The sequence below is a fragment of the Siniperca chuatsi genome, linkage group LG4 (assembly GCF_020085105.1).
Source record: "Siniperca chuatsi isolate FFG_IHB_CAS linkage group LG4, ASM2008510v1, whole genome shotgun sequence".
NCBI lineage: Eukaryota > Metazoa > Chordata > Actinopteri > Centrarchiformes > Sinipercidae > Siniperca > Siniperca chuatsi.
This window is the reverse complement of record NC_058045.1, coordinates 2,957,202-2,974,182: the sequence shown is the minus strand read 5'-3', so window position 1 is coordinate 2,974,182 and position 16,981 is coordinate 2,957,202. Positions and strand designations below refer to the sequence as shown.

The 16,981-nt window shown below is 38.5% G+C and overlaps 1 protein-coding gene across 2 annotated transcripts in view; it reads right to left on the bottom strand.

Annotated features, from left to right (window-relative positions):
* The window catches only part of LOC122874574 (anoctamin-1), a 252,254-nt gene that overhangs the window by 69,162 nt on the left and 166,111 nt on the right, over nt 1–16,981 (bottom strand). For both annotated transcript variants that reach the window (XM_044192613.1, XM_044192614.1), the window contains exons 21-22: nt 12,561–12,713; nt 12,308–12,360 (exon numbers count right to left, since the gene is read on the bottom strand). In XM_044192613.1, coding sequence (XP_044048548.1) covers nt 12,308–12,360; nt 12,561–12,713 — 206 coding nt within the window. The remainder of the gene's footprint in view (nt 1–12,307; nt 12,361–12,560; nt 12,714–16,981) is intronic.

The window sequence follows — 16,981 nt, the reverse complement described above, 5'->3', positions numbered from 1 at the left end:
GTTGTGTTGTATTGTTTTGTCTTGTGTTGTCTTTTGTCATTGATGCTGCTTTAAATCTAACCATTTTCAGGATTATAGGAGAGTGCCTCAATTGCATCTGTTTCATGTTTTCATCCTTCACCTCTGATTTGTAAGTAAAAGAAGGCTTCTATATTGGGGTCCAACAGCTTGAAGACTCAAAACGAGAAAAAATTTAAAATTTCAAAGCTCCTAAACAAATATAGCAAAGAGTAAGGGAAATGCTTAGCGAGTGACAGAAATGAAACAATCCACTAATTTAATCAGGTATTCTACTCCCGCTGATATTATTGCAAAACAAAATAGAAGAGTATTTTGTCATGCCTCTCACTGTGCAAAGTAAACAACCACTGTGTTCTTCAGAAATGTAGTGGTGCATTCTTTGTTCCTTTTGTGTAATTATCTGAGTTTTGTACTGTTTTCTGTTTAATTGTAGTAAGGCTTTATTCAGAAAGCGGTTGTAAAGATGATAATGAGTTGTATGCACTTGCTGCAAATGTTCGTCTATAGAAAAGGAGTTTATTGTTATTACTGAGACGCAAGGTTGTTATACCAGGGTATATGCTAATATGTTGATGGACGTTATTTCATAGCCTAAATGTGTTCTTTAAATTAATATTATCATACAACATTATCATCATCAGAAGGCATTTCCCTTTTAAAAATTGTAACGCAGTAATGTTAACTCTAGTACATTTAATTGACTTACTCCTTACTTTCTTTTTCAGAGTGCAATTTTACACTGGTAATATTTTATCTGGGAGTAAAATAGTCCAGTACTCTATCCAGGATGGACACAGGTAAAAGTCAAAAGCATGATAAAGCTTTGTGTTCAGAAATTAAGAAATAAATACCAGCGTCAGTGCCTAAACTTTGCAAATGCCCTGTTGATTGTAGCGTGATCAACCCCGATCCTGATGAACGTTTTGTATCTTTATTGATCCTCATGGCCTCTGTGTCATGACATGAGCCCTGGAAAGAGAGAACCTCCCTAAAACGCCTTATTTTCACAGGAAATCCAGAGGTCACTAATGGAAGGTTGAATGACAATGTCTCGATTTATGACAGGTCTACTTGAAGTCAAACTAATCTGATGTCCTGTTGAGATGCAAATTCACACTATGGTGCAAGACTCATAAAGGAATGTGGAATTGCAGCTGAAAGTGAAGCTGAGCTCGTTTATTAGTTTATGACCCTCACAGATATGGTAAACTGAAACTCAACCCCTCAACGACCATGCTCTGGACCTCATCAAATGAACACCAGGACTTGTAAATTGTAAGACTAAAGGAACAAAAAAGTAACTTTGCCAGAATCAAAATGTATTAATATGTTTAATTGACAATATAAGCAGAGTGTGGAACTTGATGTTGTCATGCTGATGCGACAAAGAGCAATAGACCCTGTCAACAAGAACTGTTCTTTATGTAAAGAAATTAATATGATGTCGTACTAAGTATTGTATCACCATTTTATGAACAACAAAACTATTGTTTCAGGACATCCGTAAACATTTGGGACAGCATGTTTGATAATTTGGGACAGTAGTGTAAGTCCTTATTTGCCACATATTGACATATTGCCAAGAACATTTTCAACTGATCTCTTGTTGTCTTAACCTAAATATTAATCATGTGAAAGGTTATTGGATGTTACATATTAGCCTATGATGTATTATGCCAGCCTTATTCTGTCCTCACTCCACTTATTAATTCATTAGAAATAGTTATGATAAGTAGGGTGGGATGAATTGAAGTTTTGCGCCTTAAACACAAACAACCCCTCCCCCTCTTACAGAAGACTTTTAGACAAGAGAAACTTCTTGTCCTCACTCTCTTCCTTTTCTTACCCTGGTCCTGTTCACTGGTCAATTTCAGCAGCAAGACAGAGGGGGGGGGGGCAACTACCCACAGAGCAACCGAAGGCGCACAGAACATTTTGGGAAAAGGCAGATATCCAACAAATCTGAAAGAAAGAAGCCTGCTAATAGGAGCCTGTGCCATTTCTGAGATCTAATTAGACAAAGTTAGAAACAAAGAAACCTTGGACTTTACGCACGGGCCATGTGGCGCAGAGAAGGAGAAATAGAGAGAGATATATAGATGGAGGGAGAGACTCAAAGACGTAACTCTTAAGCAAAGAAACGTTTATTAATGTTCCTAAACTGCTGTTACCAGATTAAAGATTAAAGACGTAACTCTTAAGCAAAGAAACGTTTATTAATGTTCCTAAACTGCTGTTACCAGATTAAAGAAGCCTGCCCCACTCTGTTGCAACACCTGCCCTGCTCTGCCAAAACTCAGGGGAAACAACAGATATTTTTCTGTGATATTGGGCTTTGATGCTTGGGCTTAATGACAGTAATTAAGAAACGTAATGTTAGATAAAAATTAGGATTTCCCATCAACATAGGTAGGCTAGCTAAATTACCTCAAGTGATTAATAATTCCTAATAATAATCTCCCTTGATTTTGCAAACTTCTCAGTTGCTTAACGGTGCCTAGTTTATTTAGTCAAGTCAAATTTATTTATAAGCACGTTTAAAAACAACACATGTTGACCAAAGTGCTGCACAAATTATAAGAAACAGGCTGTAAGCAGCCGGGACAAAATATATGAAACAATAACACAATAAAATAAAAATATATTTAAAAACACAAAATAGAGAATATATTTCAAAAAACAAAACAAAAAAACACACCAAAATAATCCAAAATGTCCAAACTCAGGTCCTGTTTTTGAGGGGTAGGCTGTTCCATAAATTAGGAGCAGCGAAAGCAAAGGCCCGATCTTCCTTGTGGTTTAATCTGGATCTTGGGACGACCAGAAGTGTCTGGTCAGCAGAACTCAGTGATCTCGAGGGATTGTGCAAAGATAACCAACCCATGACTAAAAAAACAAACATTAAGATCTTAAAATCAATTCTAAAACGAACTGGAAGCCAATGCAGAGAGGCCAAAATGGGCGTGATGTGATATGTAGTTGAAGCCCTTTGAGTAGTCGAAAAAGACTAGAAAGGCGCTAAGTACAGTCCATTTACCATAGGCGAGATAAAGGCATGAATCACCTTCTCAAGGTCAGTGATGGAGAGAAAGGGCTTATTCTTAAGAAGAACCCTAAGCTGAAAAAAAGCTGGCTCTGACAACTGCATTTAACAAAGGTGAAAGTGTTGTCAACAATCACCCCCAGGTTTTTTGCATAAGATTTATTGTAGGGACCCAGAGGGTGAAGGTCACAACTAAGGGTGGTGAGGAGGTCAGGGCTTCCAAACATCACAATTTCAGTTTTTTGTTCATTCAGATTGAGAAAATGTTGTGCCATCCAGCGATGAAACCCTGGGGAATCCCACAGCTGAGTAGAGTTGATACGGATGACAGCTCACCCCATTTAACTGAGAAGCTTAAAACACTTAAGGGCAGTTCATTTAATGCCAACACATTGCTCCATCTGAGAAATGAGGATGCCATGATCCACGGTATCAAATGAGGCGCTTAGATCTAAAAGTACCAAAATTGCGCAAACCCCAGAATCAGTTATTAATAAAAGATCATTAAAAACTTTTAAACGTGCAGATTCAATGCTATGAAGTGCTTTAAAACCATAATGAAATCAGTAACAGCGTAATCATTGAAAAAGTTCTGCCGCTGCACAAGAAAAAATTTCTCCAGCACCTTGGAAAGGCAATTTGAAATTGGTCTAAAATTAGAGAGAAGTATGGGATCCATGTTTGGCTTTTTAATAACAGGCTGTACCACACAGCATGCTTTAAATCAGTAGGAACAGATCCAGAGACAAGACAGCTATTCATAATACACTTGGCCCAACATTATCAAAGACATCCTCGAGAAGCTGAGAGGGAACAATGTCCAGGGAGTATTTTGTGGGCTTCAAGTGATCAACAGCTTTAGCCAGACAAGAAAGAGACACAGGCTCAAAGTGGTCAAAAACAGCTGAACATATAGGGGGGACAGATGGGTCATGGGCAGGGGGTGTGATTTGTAAACTTATACCAGAGATCTTATCAACAAAAAATGCAAGGAACCTTTCACAGGTTGCTGGAGACTCCATAAGGCAAGCAGTAGCAGGGGGATTAATGACAGTGTTGTGGGAGTGAAGTACCCAGTCGGTATTGGCGAAGCTGGACAGGAAGATCACTGCGTTGTGGACAGGAGTCTATGTACCTAATAATATGGTCTGTATGGGGAGAATTCCTGGTAAGAAGGGTAATGACACATGAGACCGGTGGGGGGAGCTAGTGGGGGGAACAGTGCTCTGAAGTGCCACTGTGGGCGGAGATGGAGATATAAGTTCCAGTGAGTCACGTGCAGTGGACTGTACAGCATGCTGCAAGTGAGCTGCTAGCATTCGGCTACCCAGCCTGTTGGGGTGGACTCTGTCCTGAAGAGCAAAGAAAACAGATTAAAATTGTCAATAAAATCTATATTGTGAGTACTGCAGATGGACTGAAGCCAAGTGTGGAGGCTGAGGATTTTACTGAAACGCCCTGCTCCATGATGTGGGAATAGGACCAGAAATAAAAACAGACTTTCCACAAGTACTTAAAAAGCTAAAAAGGTTGTTAAAATCCTTTTTGGTTAGCTCAGACTGCTTACGAGCTGCATCGTTTGTCCCCACATGGACAATCACTCGATTCGTAGAGGACGCGAGTGAGTGCAGCAGCCCTGGGAGCTTGTCCCGGATGATAGGGACGTGGATCCAGGGCAATGAGTAGCTGCGTTGAAGAAACGGATGTTTCTGATTATGGAATCCCCAACTATTAATGTGGTTGGGGAGAAGAGGGGTGTAAGCTAAGTGTCTGTCTGTGGGTGTCTGATCATTTAAGGGATGTCATAGAACAAAAAGCTGAACATATTGTTGCATGTGATATGTCCATGATGAAGACTGAATTGCAAACCAGAGCTGCAGAGATGATGAAAATAAGACGTCATGCAGATGATAATAGGCAGGCAGCTGATTTCAGTGTTGTCACTGCGTGTTTCCAAAGACCAGAAGAATCACTTCTTTTGAAATGTTTTCATCAGTTCCTAAACTGAACTTAAGGCCTCCCCTAGAGTTAGCAGATGCTCCTTTTTCTTAATGGGCTTTGCATAACCCAATTTTGACTTGAATTTAGCTCTTCTACACAAAATAACTTTGAAACCAAATATAATTTTGTCACACTTTAAACATAGAACAATGTGTTAAGACACCTGCCTCTAGCCAGTAACACATTTAAAGATCTACAGCTAACAAACCTGGAAAATGGTGCTTTGTTCAAGATCTGGAAGCTGTGTGCCATTCCAATTTTGACTGATGTAAATTCTAAAGTGGCCTCATAACCTCATCACTCTAAATTTGATACAGTGGTTCAGATCACTGGCACTCCACAGATTAATTCATATATTTGAGGGGCTTTAACTGAACTTTTATTAGGAGACCACATGCTCTTTTGTTCTGTAAACAAAAGAGAACCATTGAACTCAGTCTCCCACAATCCTCCAGGTGTTCACACATAGGTGTGAACTCCCCCCATGGACCCAGGTTCCAGCTACCATTGGTCAGTCTTACCTGTGACCCGTGATGTCACCAGGTCAATAAAATGGTCAGCGGCCATTGTTCTTTCTCTCTTTTCCTCCAGGCTTCATCTACAGCACTGCCCTCTCAGTGTGGCCTGCTTGGAGCAGACACACAGCAAACTGAACTCTCTCTCTAACAGCAATGACAAGAGGGCCTGCATAAGATTTCTGCAACAATAGTTAGCACCAACGGCTACTACACAAAGTCTGCCAGCTATCTTTAAGAAGTATTTGTAAGGAGAACAACAGACAGAGGGACCGGTTCCTCCATCTGCACAGACGGACTGCACAGCAAGAACTTTCTTCAGAACCAACATTCTTCCCTGCCTGGCAAATCCAACGGAACTGCCAGATAACATTGATTGACTTTGATATTAATTGCACATGATTGTGAGACACTAGTGATACAGACAGAGGTGGAAGAATTATTCAAAACTTGACTTAAGTAAAAGTACAAAAGTACTAGCATGAAAACATACTTAACACAAGGTTCTATGCTTAGACTGCCTTCAAAATTGGACTGATTCTATTCACCTTGCTTCCTCTAGGCAATATTATTGGGAAACGCTCCATAAACTTTCATTGTTATGTGGATGATATCCAGTTATACATATCGATCAAGCCAGATGAAACTAACCAGTTAGCTAAACTTCAAGCATGCCTTAACATAAAAACCTGGATGAAATGCAGTTTTCTGATGTTAAACTCTGACAAAACTGAAGTTATTGTACTTGGCCCCAAACACCTCCAAGACACATTATCTAAAGATATAGTTGCTCTAGATGGCATTGCCCTGGCCACCAGCACCACCATAAGGAAACTTGGAGTTATCTTTGATCAGGTTTCATCCTTTAACTCCCACATGAAACAAACTTCAAGGACTGCCTTCTTTCACTTATGCAACATTGCAAAAATCAGGCACATCCTGTCTCAAAATTATGCCTAAACTAGTGCATGCATTTGTTACTTCTAGGCTGGACTATTGCAATTCCTTATTATCAGGCTGCCCGAATAAGTCCCTTAAGACTCTCCCTTAAGACTCTCCAGTTGATCCAGAACGTGTACTGACAGGAACTATGAAAAGAGATCACATTTCTCCGATATTAGCTTCTCTGCACTGGTTCCCTGTAAAATCCAGAACAGAATATAAAATCCTTCTCCTCACCTACAGAGTCATTAATGGTCAGGCACCATCGTATCTTAAAGAGCTCATAATACCTTATTACCTTACTAACACACTGCGCTCCCAGACTGGAGGGTTACTTGTGGTTCCTAGAGTGTCCAAAAGTAGAATGGGAGCCAGAGCCTTCAGTTATCAAGCTCCTCTCCTGTGGAATCAGATCCCAGTTTGGGTTCGGGAGGCCATCTCCACATTTAAGAGTAGGCTTAAGACTTTCCTCTTTGATAAAGCTTATAGTTAGGGCTGGCTTGGGTGAGTCCTGAACCATCCCTTAGTTATGCTGCTATAGGCCTAGACTGCCGGGAAACTTCCGATGATGCACCTCTTTCCTCTCTCCTCCTCTCCCTCTCCATCTGTATGCATTTTTATCCCATTACTGCATGTTACTAACTCAACATCTTCTCCCTCCCGTAGTTCTGTGCTTTTTTGTCTCTCTCCTTCTGTTGATATCAGCAGGTATTTATAACATTGGATTATAATTACTCAAAATTATAATTTTGAGTTTGTTTGTCCTCCATCCACCTTCTACACAAGTGAATTTGCGCGCAGCTGGGGAGGGTTCAAAAACACCCAAAGATCCAGAAAGTCTACCTTCCCTGAGGACGGCTCGTAATCGACTCCTGGGGTGAGAAGAGACTGCTTGTGGGATTGTGGGGGACGGGACGGTGTGATACAGCATTCCCATCAAAAGAGGATACAGTATTGGAGACCACAGGAATTCTAACAAATTGTTAAATAATGAACAATATCAATGAATGACCATCTAAGGGACTAGAGAGTGTCAATATGAAAACTTGGGCTGTGTTATTATGATTGATAGCTTGTGCTACGTACACCCTGTATGTAAGATGTTTGCCTCTGTACAAGTCTAACTCATGTAACATCTCAGGGTCAGCAGCTGTTCTGCACCATAGACTGCAACTAATTAACAGTTAGATAAGAGAAAGTGGGGGAAGGTACAGTGGATATGATAATCCCATGGTGACATACAGAGGTGATTTGGGGTAACAAAGAGTGGGAGGAAATGTATGCACATGTGTTGGCAGGCCGGAGCCGACACCCTGTTGATATGGGTTGTTTGATCAGTGCATGGGGGTGACTCGCATATCCTCACTGACCAGCCGCTCTGATCACACCTGAGAATGGAATGCAGCGGCCTGTGAAGATCGAGAGGAATGGGGAAGTGTGAACTTAGGCATTTACATAGTATTGTGTACCAGGAGGAGCTCAGGCCATATAACCAAATACTTTTGTACTGCTGCTTCAGACATAGCGGGGAGATCGTCTGGAGAGGTCTCTGTGTTGTGTCTCCAGATATATCTGTATTGTTTGATTGTTTGTATTGTTTGTAATATTGTGGGGATATTAATACTAGTTAAAGACATTTGTAGGTCTCGTGTGGATCCCTTCTCATCAACCAACTCGGAGAGAGGTTAGCATACCTCGACAAGAGTCTGCAGAATAACTAAATGGAAAGAATTCATAGTACGCCTTAAAGTGACTGATCTAATGAAATACTTTGCCTTCAGTGCTGTCTTCTATTGCAAAATACACCCAATACAATGACAAGGTTAAGTCCACAGGAAATGTTATATCTATGGCCACAGATGCAAGCCCGTTACTGACATCTCACAGAGCTACTCTGATGGACAAAGAAATTCATGAATGTGCTAACTCTAACCAACATTCTGTCAAACTTTCACTTACAGATTTTGCAGACATGCCAGAGCCTGGAAAAAAAGGGGGCTATCCATCCTTTTGAGCTAAGAGATGTTGTGTTTGGTTTTGTTGAAGTTGTGTCACTTCTTCTCTTAGATGGAGAGGTCCATGCCAATTGCTGCTAAACCACGAGAACCATCCTAAGGGGGAAAGGAATGCCAGAATGGATCTATGCAACACAGTGCAGTAGAGATCAAATCGAGGGAAGTGCACAGACAGTGCCAACAAACACTTGTGGCCAGAGGGAAACGTCCCCTATCTGGAGGATGACCATGTGAAAGGCTCACCTGAGTGCAAGGACTCAGGTGGACAGAATGCAGACTACGATGACTTAAGAGGTTCACCAATGAATGGAAGCTCAGGTGACTGCAAGGATGATTTGTATCATCTCTTTGCACAATGCTCACAGTGCTTTGTCTGAAGCACCACTGGAAAATAAGACAGATCGCACGGGAGAAAACACTGCTGCTGGCCATCAGAACATGACCCCCAGCAAGTGAAATGTAGCTTCCATGACACTAAAGCTGGCTATGCACATGATGCTGAGCTATGCAAACAATAGAAATCTCACTGACTGTTGGGTATGTCAACAACTACCAACTTCAACTCACTCTCCAATGTTAACTCCAATTCCTTTCACTGCAGCGGACTGGAAAATGTATGACTGTTATGATTTGGCTGGAGAGTTCAATGAAACTAACAAAGATTATTATTTTCCAAGACATCACTCATCTCCCCTCCCAGATTCACAGAGAGAAATAGTTGATTTTGTCATATCGCAGGTTAATCAGTATTATTGACCTCCAGGTGTCAATATCTCTAGTGTACATAAGGTAATGAGTTTCCACATACAATACAGGGCTGCTAATCTACGACAGGACCAGATAATTGTGAAACAACAAATGTATCTCCTATGCTAAAAGTAATTAGAATTGAGCCTTTACAGGGGCAGAGATCTTAGTCTACAACCTCCATAAAAGTAACTCTGCTCAACTGTTCTATCTTTGTAGGAATTAGAGATTTTTCAATACCCTTTCAATGCTTGATTGTTCATGAATTATTGTTAAAATAGTTCTGCTTTTGCATTAATTCTGACCTAACCCCTACATGGCTCATGCACAGTCCAATATTGATAAATTCCATCTATAAATGTGTTTAAATAATATGGTGTTGCTGATATAATGCAGGAAGCGGTACAAGGTTTAGCTTAACTGCATTAAGTACATAGATTTGATCCAGTAGGTGACCTAATGGGATTATTTAATAATTAGTTTGATTAATTTTAGTTAAGTTATCCTTGAATTAAAAAAAAAATGAAGTGTTTGTAGTCCTTTGAATTTAAATCCCCTGAAGTTAATTGTAGGTCACAATTATTTAACAGGGTTTGATATTGTGTGTTATCAACTATATGCTTTGATTAATTTTCAGTTTTAAGAGTTATACCGTTTGAGTTAAAGTGTTTTGATTACTATAAACAAAAGAAAGAATTCATTTTTGATAAGAATGATAATTACTGTGAAACTGACATGGGTTGGGAAGATTTCTTTCTAAAACTGGATTCCTCCGGATTTATGATGAACTCTGAGTGAAACAATAATGTTATTATTTTCTTATTTTTATTTGTTTTCTTTTCATAATTGTTTTACCTCTGGGTGTGAATTTTGGCTGGTCTGTACAATTGAGTAATACGATTGTGTTTTGCATGGGCATAAGAGGACCCCTTATTTTGAATGTATTATTATTTTTATGTTTTATCTTACATTGTTAAGTACCAGATCTTATAATGTTTTATATTTCTTTTATTTTTGTGTGAAAAATAACTGTAATCAGGTTAAAGTCAGAATATCACCTCTAAATTTGAATTGAACTGTTATATGTTTGTAATTCTAGTTAATGAGTGCTTTTAGGATTTTTCCCTCCTATTGCCATTTTGAGGTTTTTCCTTCTTGCACTATCTAGGTAGAGTAGCTTATCTCGTGTGAGTCTTTTGCCCTTTTCCTGACCTGTTTTCAGCCAAATTTAAATACGATGCAGGAGGATTTCTTTGGCTCAAGTGTGTTGCCACTTAGTAACACTCTTCCTTTGAACTATGAGGAATGTTCTCAGGTCTATGAGGATGGAGGTTCATAGGATGTGTGTAGCTAGTTGATTTGTTATTGATGTGTTGATCCCTGATCAAAAAGGGACAAACTGTGGGAGACATTTGGGGTTTATGGGTGTAACAGAATTTATGACACTCTGACTGAAGTATGGTTTCAAAAGAGAGACTTTAAGGCTGTGTGTTTGTTATTTTGGGTCAACAGGAGCCAGCTGTCTGAGGCTGTAGATTAGATGGACCTTGAAGGGAACTCCAGGCCCCTGCCTGTTTTGATAGACATTGAAGCAGTCTCTGTCTCACAGTTGTCTCCTGATTTATGATATGTAATTACCTCCCTCTTTTGCACTTTTGCATTATTTTATTCAATTGAGGACCATCTCTTCAGTACAAGTTTTTCTTCAACGGTAATGTAAAGTAAAGGTAAAATACACTCCGACTGTCCCATTGACTGAGACTCCAGACTTACGGTGTTTCACTAAACGGCAACTGAATAGTTATCCTGATTGTAAAGTATGGAATGTTAATTATCAAATAGTGCAGGGTGAGTCAAAAAGTTGTAAACTTATTGAGCCTGATGAATATGAGTTCCTCCACCATGCTTCCTTTTCGCCTAAAAAGATACATTACAGCAGAACAAAACAACACGCAATGTTCAACAACCTAAAATAGAAAAAACAAATTCAGCCTTTAGCCTAATGGTTGCCTATGCGCGAGAACATAATCTGAGTAACTGTTTGTTGTGTTTTCAATTACATTTATCAATGCTGATTATAGACTTCGATTGGAATGATCTTGCTACTAGAATTGAACACTCCAACCTATCCCATGGAATCAACAAAATTCTCACGATATGAAGATATTGAAAAGTATTTCACCCTTTCTGCTGAGGCTGATTGTTGTAACCCACCAGACCATTATTGCATGTATATATAGACCAAAAAGCTCTAGTTTGTCTGTATTCAATACTGACCTAGCAAGTGTTTTTGATATTATTTTAAACTATAAGACTAATAATTTCAAGCTAGGGTAGGTAATGATGGAGAAACTGGCAAGAGACAGCTAGATTTTGAAAGTATCCAACCGAAAAAATCCCACCCCCTCCCTTCAGGCCTCCTCCAAAGCCACGCCCCAAACCACATTTCCATGCGCAATGAGTGCCGGTCAGAGTGTGCACAAGTAGGTAGGTAGACAGGCAGGTAGGCCAGCCAATCATTTCATTCAGGTTGAATGAAATTATTGGATGGGCTTATTACAGGCCTGCAACAGCTACAGATACTGGATTTTTTTTCATATTTCCCCCTAGAGCATTTGATTTAATGATTGCTGTTGGGATGTAAGGTTAATTTAACAAATAAATGCTTCTGAAATACATTACCTACCCTAGCTTTAATTAAGGACTTTATTGACACAATGTTGACACAAATTTTGGCCATATCACCCCATCCCTATTAGGGGGTATTCACATACATATTTGGTGAACAGTGTGGGATTCATGGCCCTTTTTACCCTTTGGGGGTATGTAGAAAAATGTTTAGAATTTGCACATGGATGTGAATGTAAACACCATCAAATTAAAGCTAAAATTCTGCATTATCTGCTTGTCACTGCATAGTTTCAAATCCCATGTGATGGATTGCAGTGCCAAAAAAGTCATAATACCTACAGAATGTACAGTACATATGTTAGCATAAATTAATACATCAATGTTGTACTTACATTAATGATGACGGCCACTTTTGCTACCCCTCTTAGTATGTTGTACCATATACCTGTAAGCATAACAATATGTATCAACTGCTGGATTTTATGAGACTGGTTTCTTTTTTCTACACTTCTACAGGAATATGTTTATAGGAACATTTACAGCAACAGCATTTCACCAAGATCTCACTGTATAACTTTACTGTTGGGTACTTTCATGCATTTTATGCCTTTTTATAAGAGCTGCAGTATGTTGAATATAACCCACCAATGTCTTTGGCTCTTGCTGCCACTGGTCTTCGCAACTCAATCACAAATTTCTTGGCATCAAGTCGTATTTCGATGATGTTGTTGAGCAGAGCAAAGAGCGGAGCCAGGGGGAAGGATGCCACGAACAATGTAACAAAACCAAACTGGATGACTGGACACAGAAGAAGACAGAAGAATATATTAGAAAGTTATCACTACTAACTGTCAGCCTCATATCAATGATTAAATCCAGCCTAGACTGATAAATATACTTTAGTTACTAAAGTCCTATACAGTAAATTAATAGTATATTATAGTACAATGCACCTTTCTTTCACCATTGCACTGAAAACCAGTACCAGTACTTCCTCAGTTGAGAGCTGGGGCCAGATGTATACAGATGCACGTGCACAAAAAACAACAACTTTTAACACATAAACTAGAATTTACAAAAACAGGATGTGCGGTGAAAATGTGTGCACCTCACGCATACTTAAGACCATGCTTAAACATGATAAAATGGAGATGAAAAATTAAATAAACCTGTTTTATTTATAAAACAGGTTTTAGTTTAGTTGTTTCATTTGTTAGATACATTTTGTTAATTTTTTTTCAAACTATTTTTTGTGGAGCACTTTGTAAAGTCTGTCCATGTCAGCGCTATAAACAAAATCATTGATTGTTTTTCACTGCTATCATTACTGATATCACTGCTGGTGTCATGTAAATGTAATAGACTGGGGTCACTTTTTCGCTTATTGCATTTGAATATTGTCCACTGTACAGTAGGTTAAGTCTTTGAAAATGAAATGTCAAATGCCGTTTTAATTTTCTTATTCAAATTATTAGAAAATTGCATTTTCATTTTCACTTAAATATTGCTTGCATAAATTGAAAATCATGTTACATTGTTTATATTGCCTTTTAATTTCCAAAGTTGAATTGAACATTTGAATAGTCCACTGTTACACAAATTAAATGTCAAATATCTTCTCCATTTTCATTTTAATATGGTCATAGAATGCTCATATGAGTATGTGAAAATGAAAATTGGATTTTTTCATTTTCATTTTTACTCAAATAACACATACATTTGTGGAAAATTATAATGCTATTGTGGAATTACATTTTCAAGTTTTCATTATCATTTTAATATAGTCCCCTATACGCTTCCATAGACTGCTGGCAGGCATACGTATTGCAAACATGCAAACAGGTCATTAAAGGTGTGTCCTAACCCTAGTGCACGTGCCGCCACGTCCACGAAGATTGAGATTTATAAAAACATGTGTGTGCACGGCTTTGTAATTCTAACAAAAAGAATGTGTATGTATGGGGTTAGGAAGTTTTCGAGCCCTATCTTAAACCCGGCACAAAGCGGCGCAAAGTGCAGTGCTAGTGTCATTGCAAGTTTCCGACCATGCAGTTGTCATTTTCACGTTCATCATAGTTTATAATAATGCAGTGAGGATACAGACGTTTCATAGAGGAGATGAGCGTATATAACACAAATCTGTCTGTATGTCACTATTAACAGAGACTCCAGTCTCTCTCTCTCAATTTAATTGGGCTTTATTGGCATGGGAAACAGACGTTAACATTGCCAAAGCATGTGTAAAATAAAAACAAACAGAAGAATTGTGATATTAAAATATATACAGATTATTAAGACAGGATAATAATAATACAATATTATATAATATTAATACTATTTGTAGACTTGCAGTTAACTTACAGTAAAACTTTTTTTTGAGTGTGTGTGTAGGTCACTGTCCCTCAGATTGTGGCATGTTGATATATATTGGGCAGCAAGTTATGCCCTGTCTCCTTCTCATAGGAGTAATTAATTTTAAGAGGTCATTTAGCGCTTTGAAATCTGAGATTACAGAGTTGAAATTGTTAAAGTAAATGTTCCTTATTTCATTGAATGTTGTACATTGTAGGAGGAAATGCATCTGTCTCAACCTCACCTGGCAAACAGTGACATATTCTTTGGTTGTCAGGATTTTTTGTGTCTTCCTTTTTCGATTGGCAGTTTGTGGTCACTGAGCCTGTACTTGGTTAGGATCTGTCTCTGCTTTCTATCTATTCAATTTATTGATATAGCACCAATTCAAAACAGAAGTTATCTCATTGCACTTTTCCTATAGAGCAGGTCTAGACCGTACTCTTTATAATATATATATTTTTTTTTTATTGAAGGAGTAAAACAACATACATTAATACAATCAAAGATACATCTTACTTCCTTCTATTTCAAATATAACAACAACACCCCCTCCCCACCCACCCAAACCTATCCCTTTCCTAGACAGCTTAGCTACAACAAAACAACATAATGTCTGACATCTTTTTAAGGCATGGACCCATGCATACCACTACATAGTGATGATAATATTATTACAATAATAGTATTGCAGTGTGAATAGATAAAAGAAAAAATAATGATAATAATATTAATAACAGTTAAAGAAATTATCATAGTGTCACTGGGGGTTCCAAAAATACCTATTGAAGGACAAGGCTGCAATATCACCCCAAGGGCATCACTAATAGTTTTAAACACCAATGCCCAGTAATTATTTAGAGAGGAGCAAGACCAAAACAAATGCGTCAGACTGGCTGGGGAAAAAGAGCACTTATCACAGGCTGCATCTACTCCAGGATATATTCCAGCTAACCATGCCTTGCTCAGGTGAACCCTGTGCAGCACTTTGAATTGTATGAGCCCTAACCTAACAGAAGATGATGATGAGTGGACCTTTTTAAGCGCCTCCCTCCAGAAAGTTTCAGATAGCTCAATGCCCAGTTCATCTTCCCATCTGGATTTAATTTTATCCAGATTGTACTCTTTCAAAGACATGAGCTGGGAGTATAAAAGTGAAATCAATCCTTTATTATAAAAATTGAGAGTAAGATTATCTAAAGGTGAGGTAGGAGGAAGGTCAGGGAAGGATGGGAATTTATTTTTAACAAAATTGCGAATCTGAAGATATCTAAAAAAGTGGTTTTGTGGGAGATCATACAATCTGCAGAGGTTCTCAAAACTGTTGAATAAACCTTCAGTATATAAATCTTTGATGCATTTCAACCCGGAAACTACCCATTGTCTAAATGATAAGTCCAGTGTAGAGGGAGGGAATAAATGATTTTTGTAAATAGGACCCAAAACTGATGCAGATGTAAATTTATAGTGACAACGAAACTGATTAAAGATCTTCAGAGTAGAAAGTACAACAGGATTGGATGTGAATCGAGAAGCTTTCAAAGGCAAGGAAGAATACACTAAAGCTGGAAGAGAAGAAGAGTGACATGTATGTGCTTCAATTAAACACCAATTTGTTTCTGGGCAATGAAGCCAAAATAATATCTTCTGAATATTTGATGCCCAGGAATAATTAGTAAAACTTGGGAGACCTAAACCACCAACATCACGGGTCCTTTGAAGAACGTGTTTGTTAACCCTGGGGATCTTATTTTCCCAAATGAAAGAGGATATGGATTGGTTGATTAAATGGAAAAAAGATTTGGGCAAAAAAAACTGGTAGGGACTGAAACAAATACAGGAACTTGGGAAGAATTGTCATTTTCACTGAATGTATTCTTCCAGCTAAAGTAAGGGGAAGACTATGCCATCTTTCCAACTCTGCCTTTACTTCTTTTAACTGAGCTTTATAATTGGCTTCAAACAAAGAAGAAAAGGAGCGTGTCATATGAATTCCAAGGTATTTAAACCCATCAAGAGAAAAACGGAAGGGTAATGATTCTTGTTGAATTTGTAAGGCCAAATCATTAATGGGGAAACATTCACTTTTTTGGAAATTTAATTTGTATCCAGAAATGTTACCAAACCGACCTAATAATGATATAATTAGAGGACAACTAGATATGGGGTCACTGATGTAAAGCAAAAGATCATCGGCATATAAAGACACACGATGTTCAATACCCCCTCGCTTAATTCCCCTGAACGCTGTTGATGTTTTCAGAGCTATTGAAAGAGGCTCAATCACAATGGCAAAAAGGAGTGGGGACAGTGGGCATCCCTGACGAGTCCCACGTGTTAATGGAAAAAAGTCTGATCGGGAATAATTGGTCCGAATGGAAGCTGAAGGGGACTTATATATTAATTTAACCCAAGACATAAAAACATTACCAAAACCAAACTTTTTTAAGACTGCAAACAAATATGGCCATTCAATTCGATCAAACGCCTTCTCCGCATCCAAGGAAATAACTACCTCTGGGTGCGGAGAAGGATCAGAAAGATACATTATGTTAGCAAGTCTACGAATATTAGAAAAGGATTGGCGACCTTTAATAAATCCCGTTTGATCGTCTGAAATTATTGAGGGAAGGACACGTTCTAAACGAAATGCTAACACTTTAGCTAATATTTTAATGTCTGTATTTAAAAGCGATATGGGGCGATATGATTCA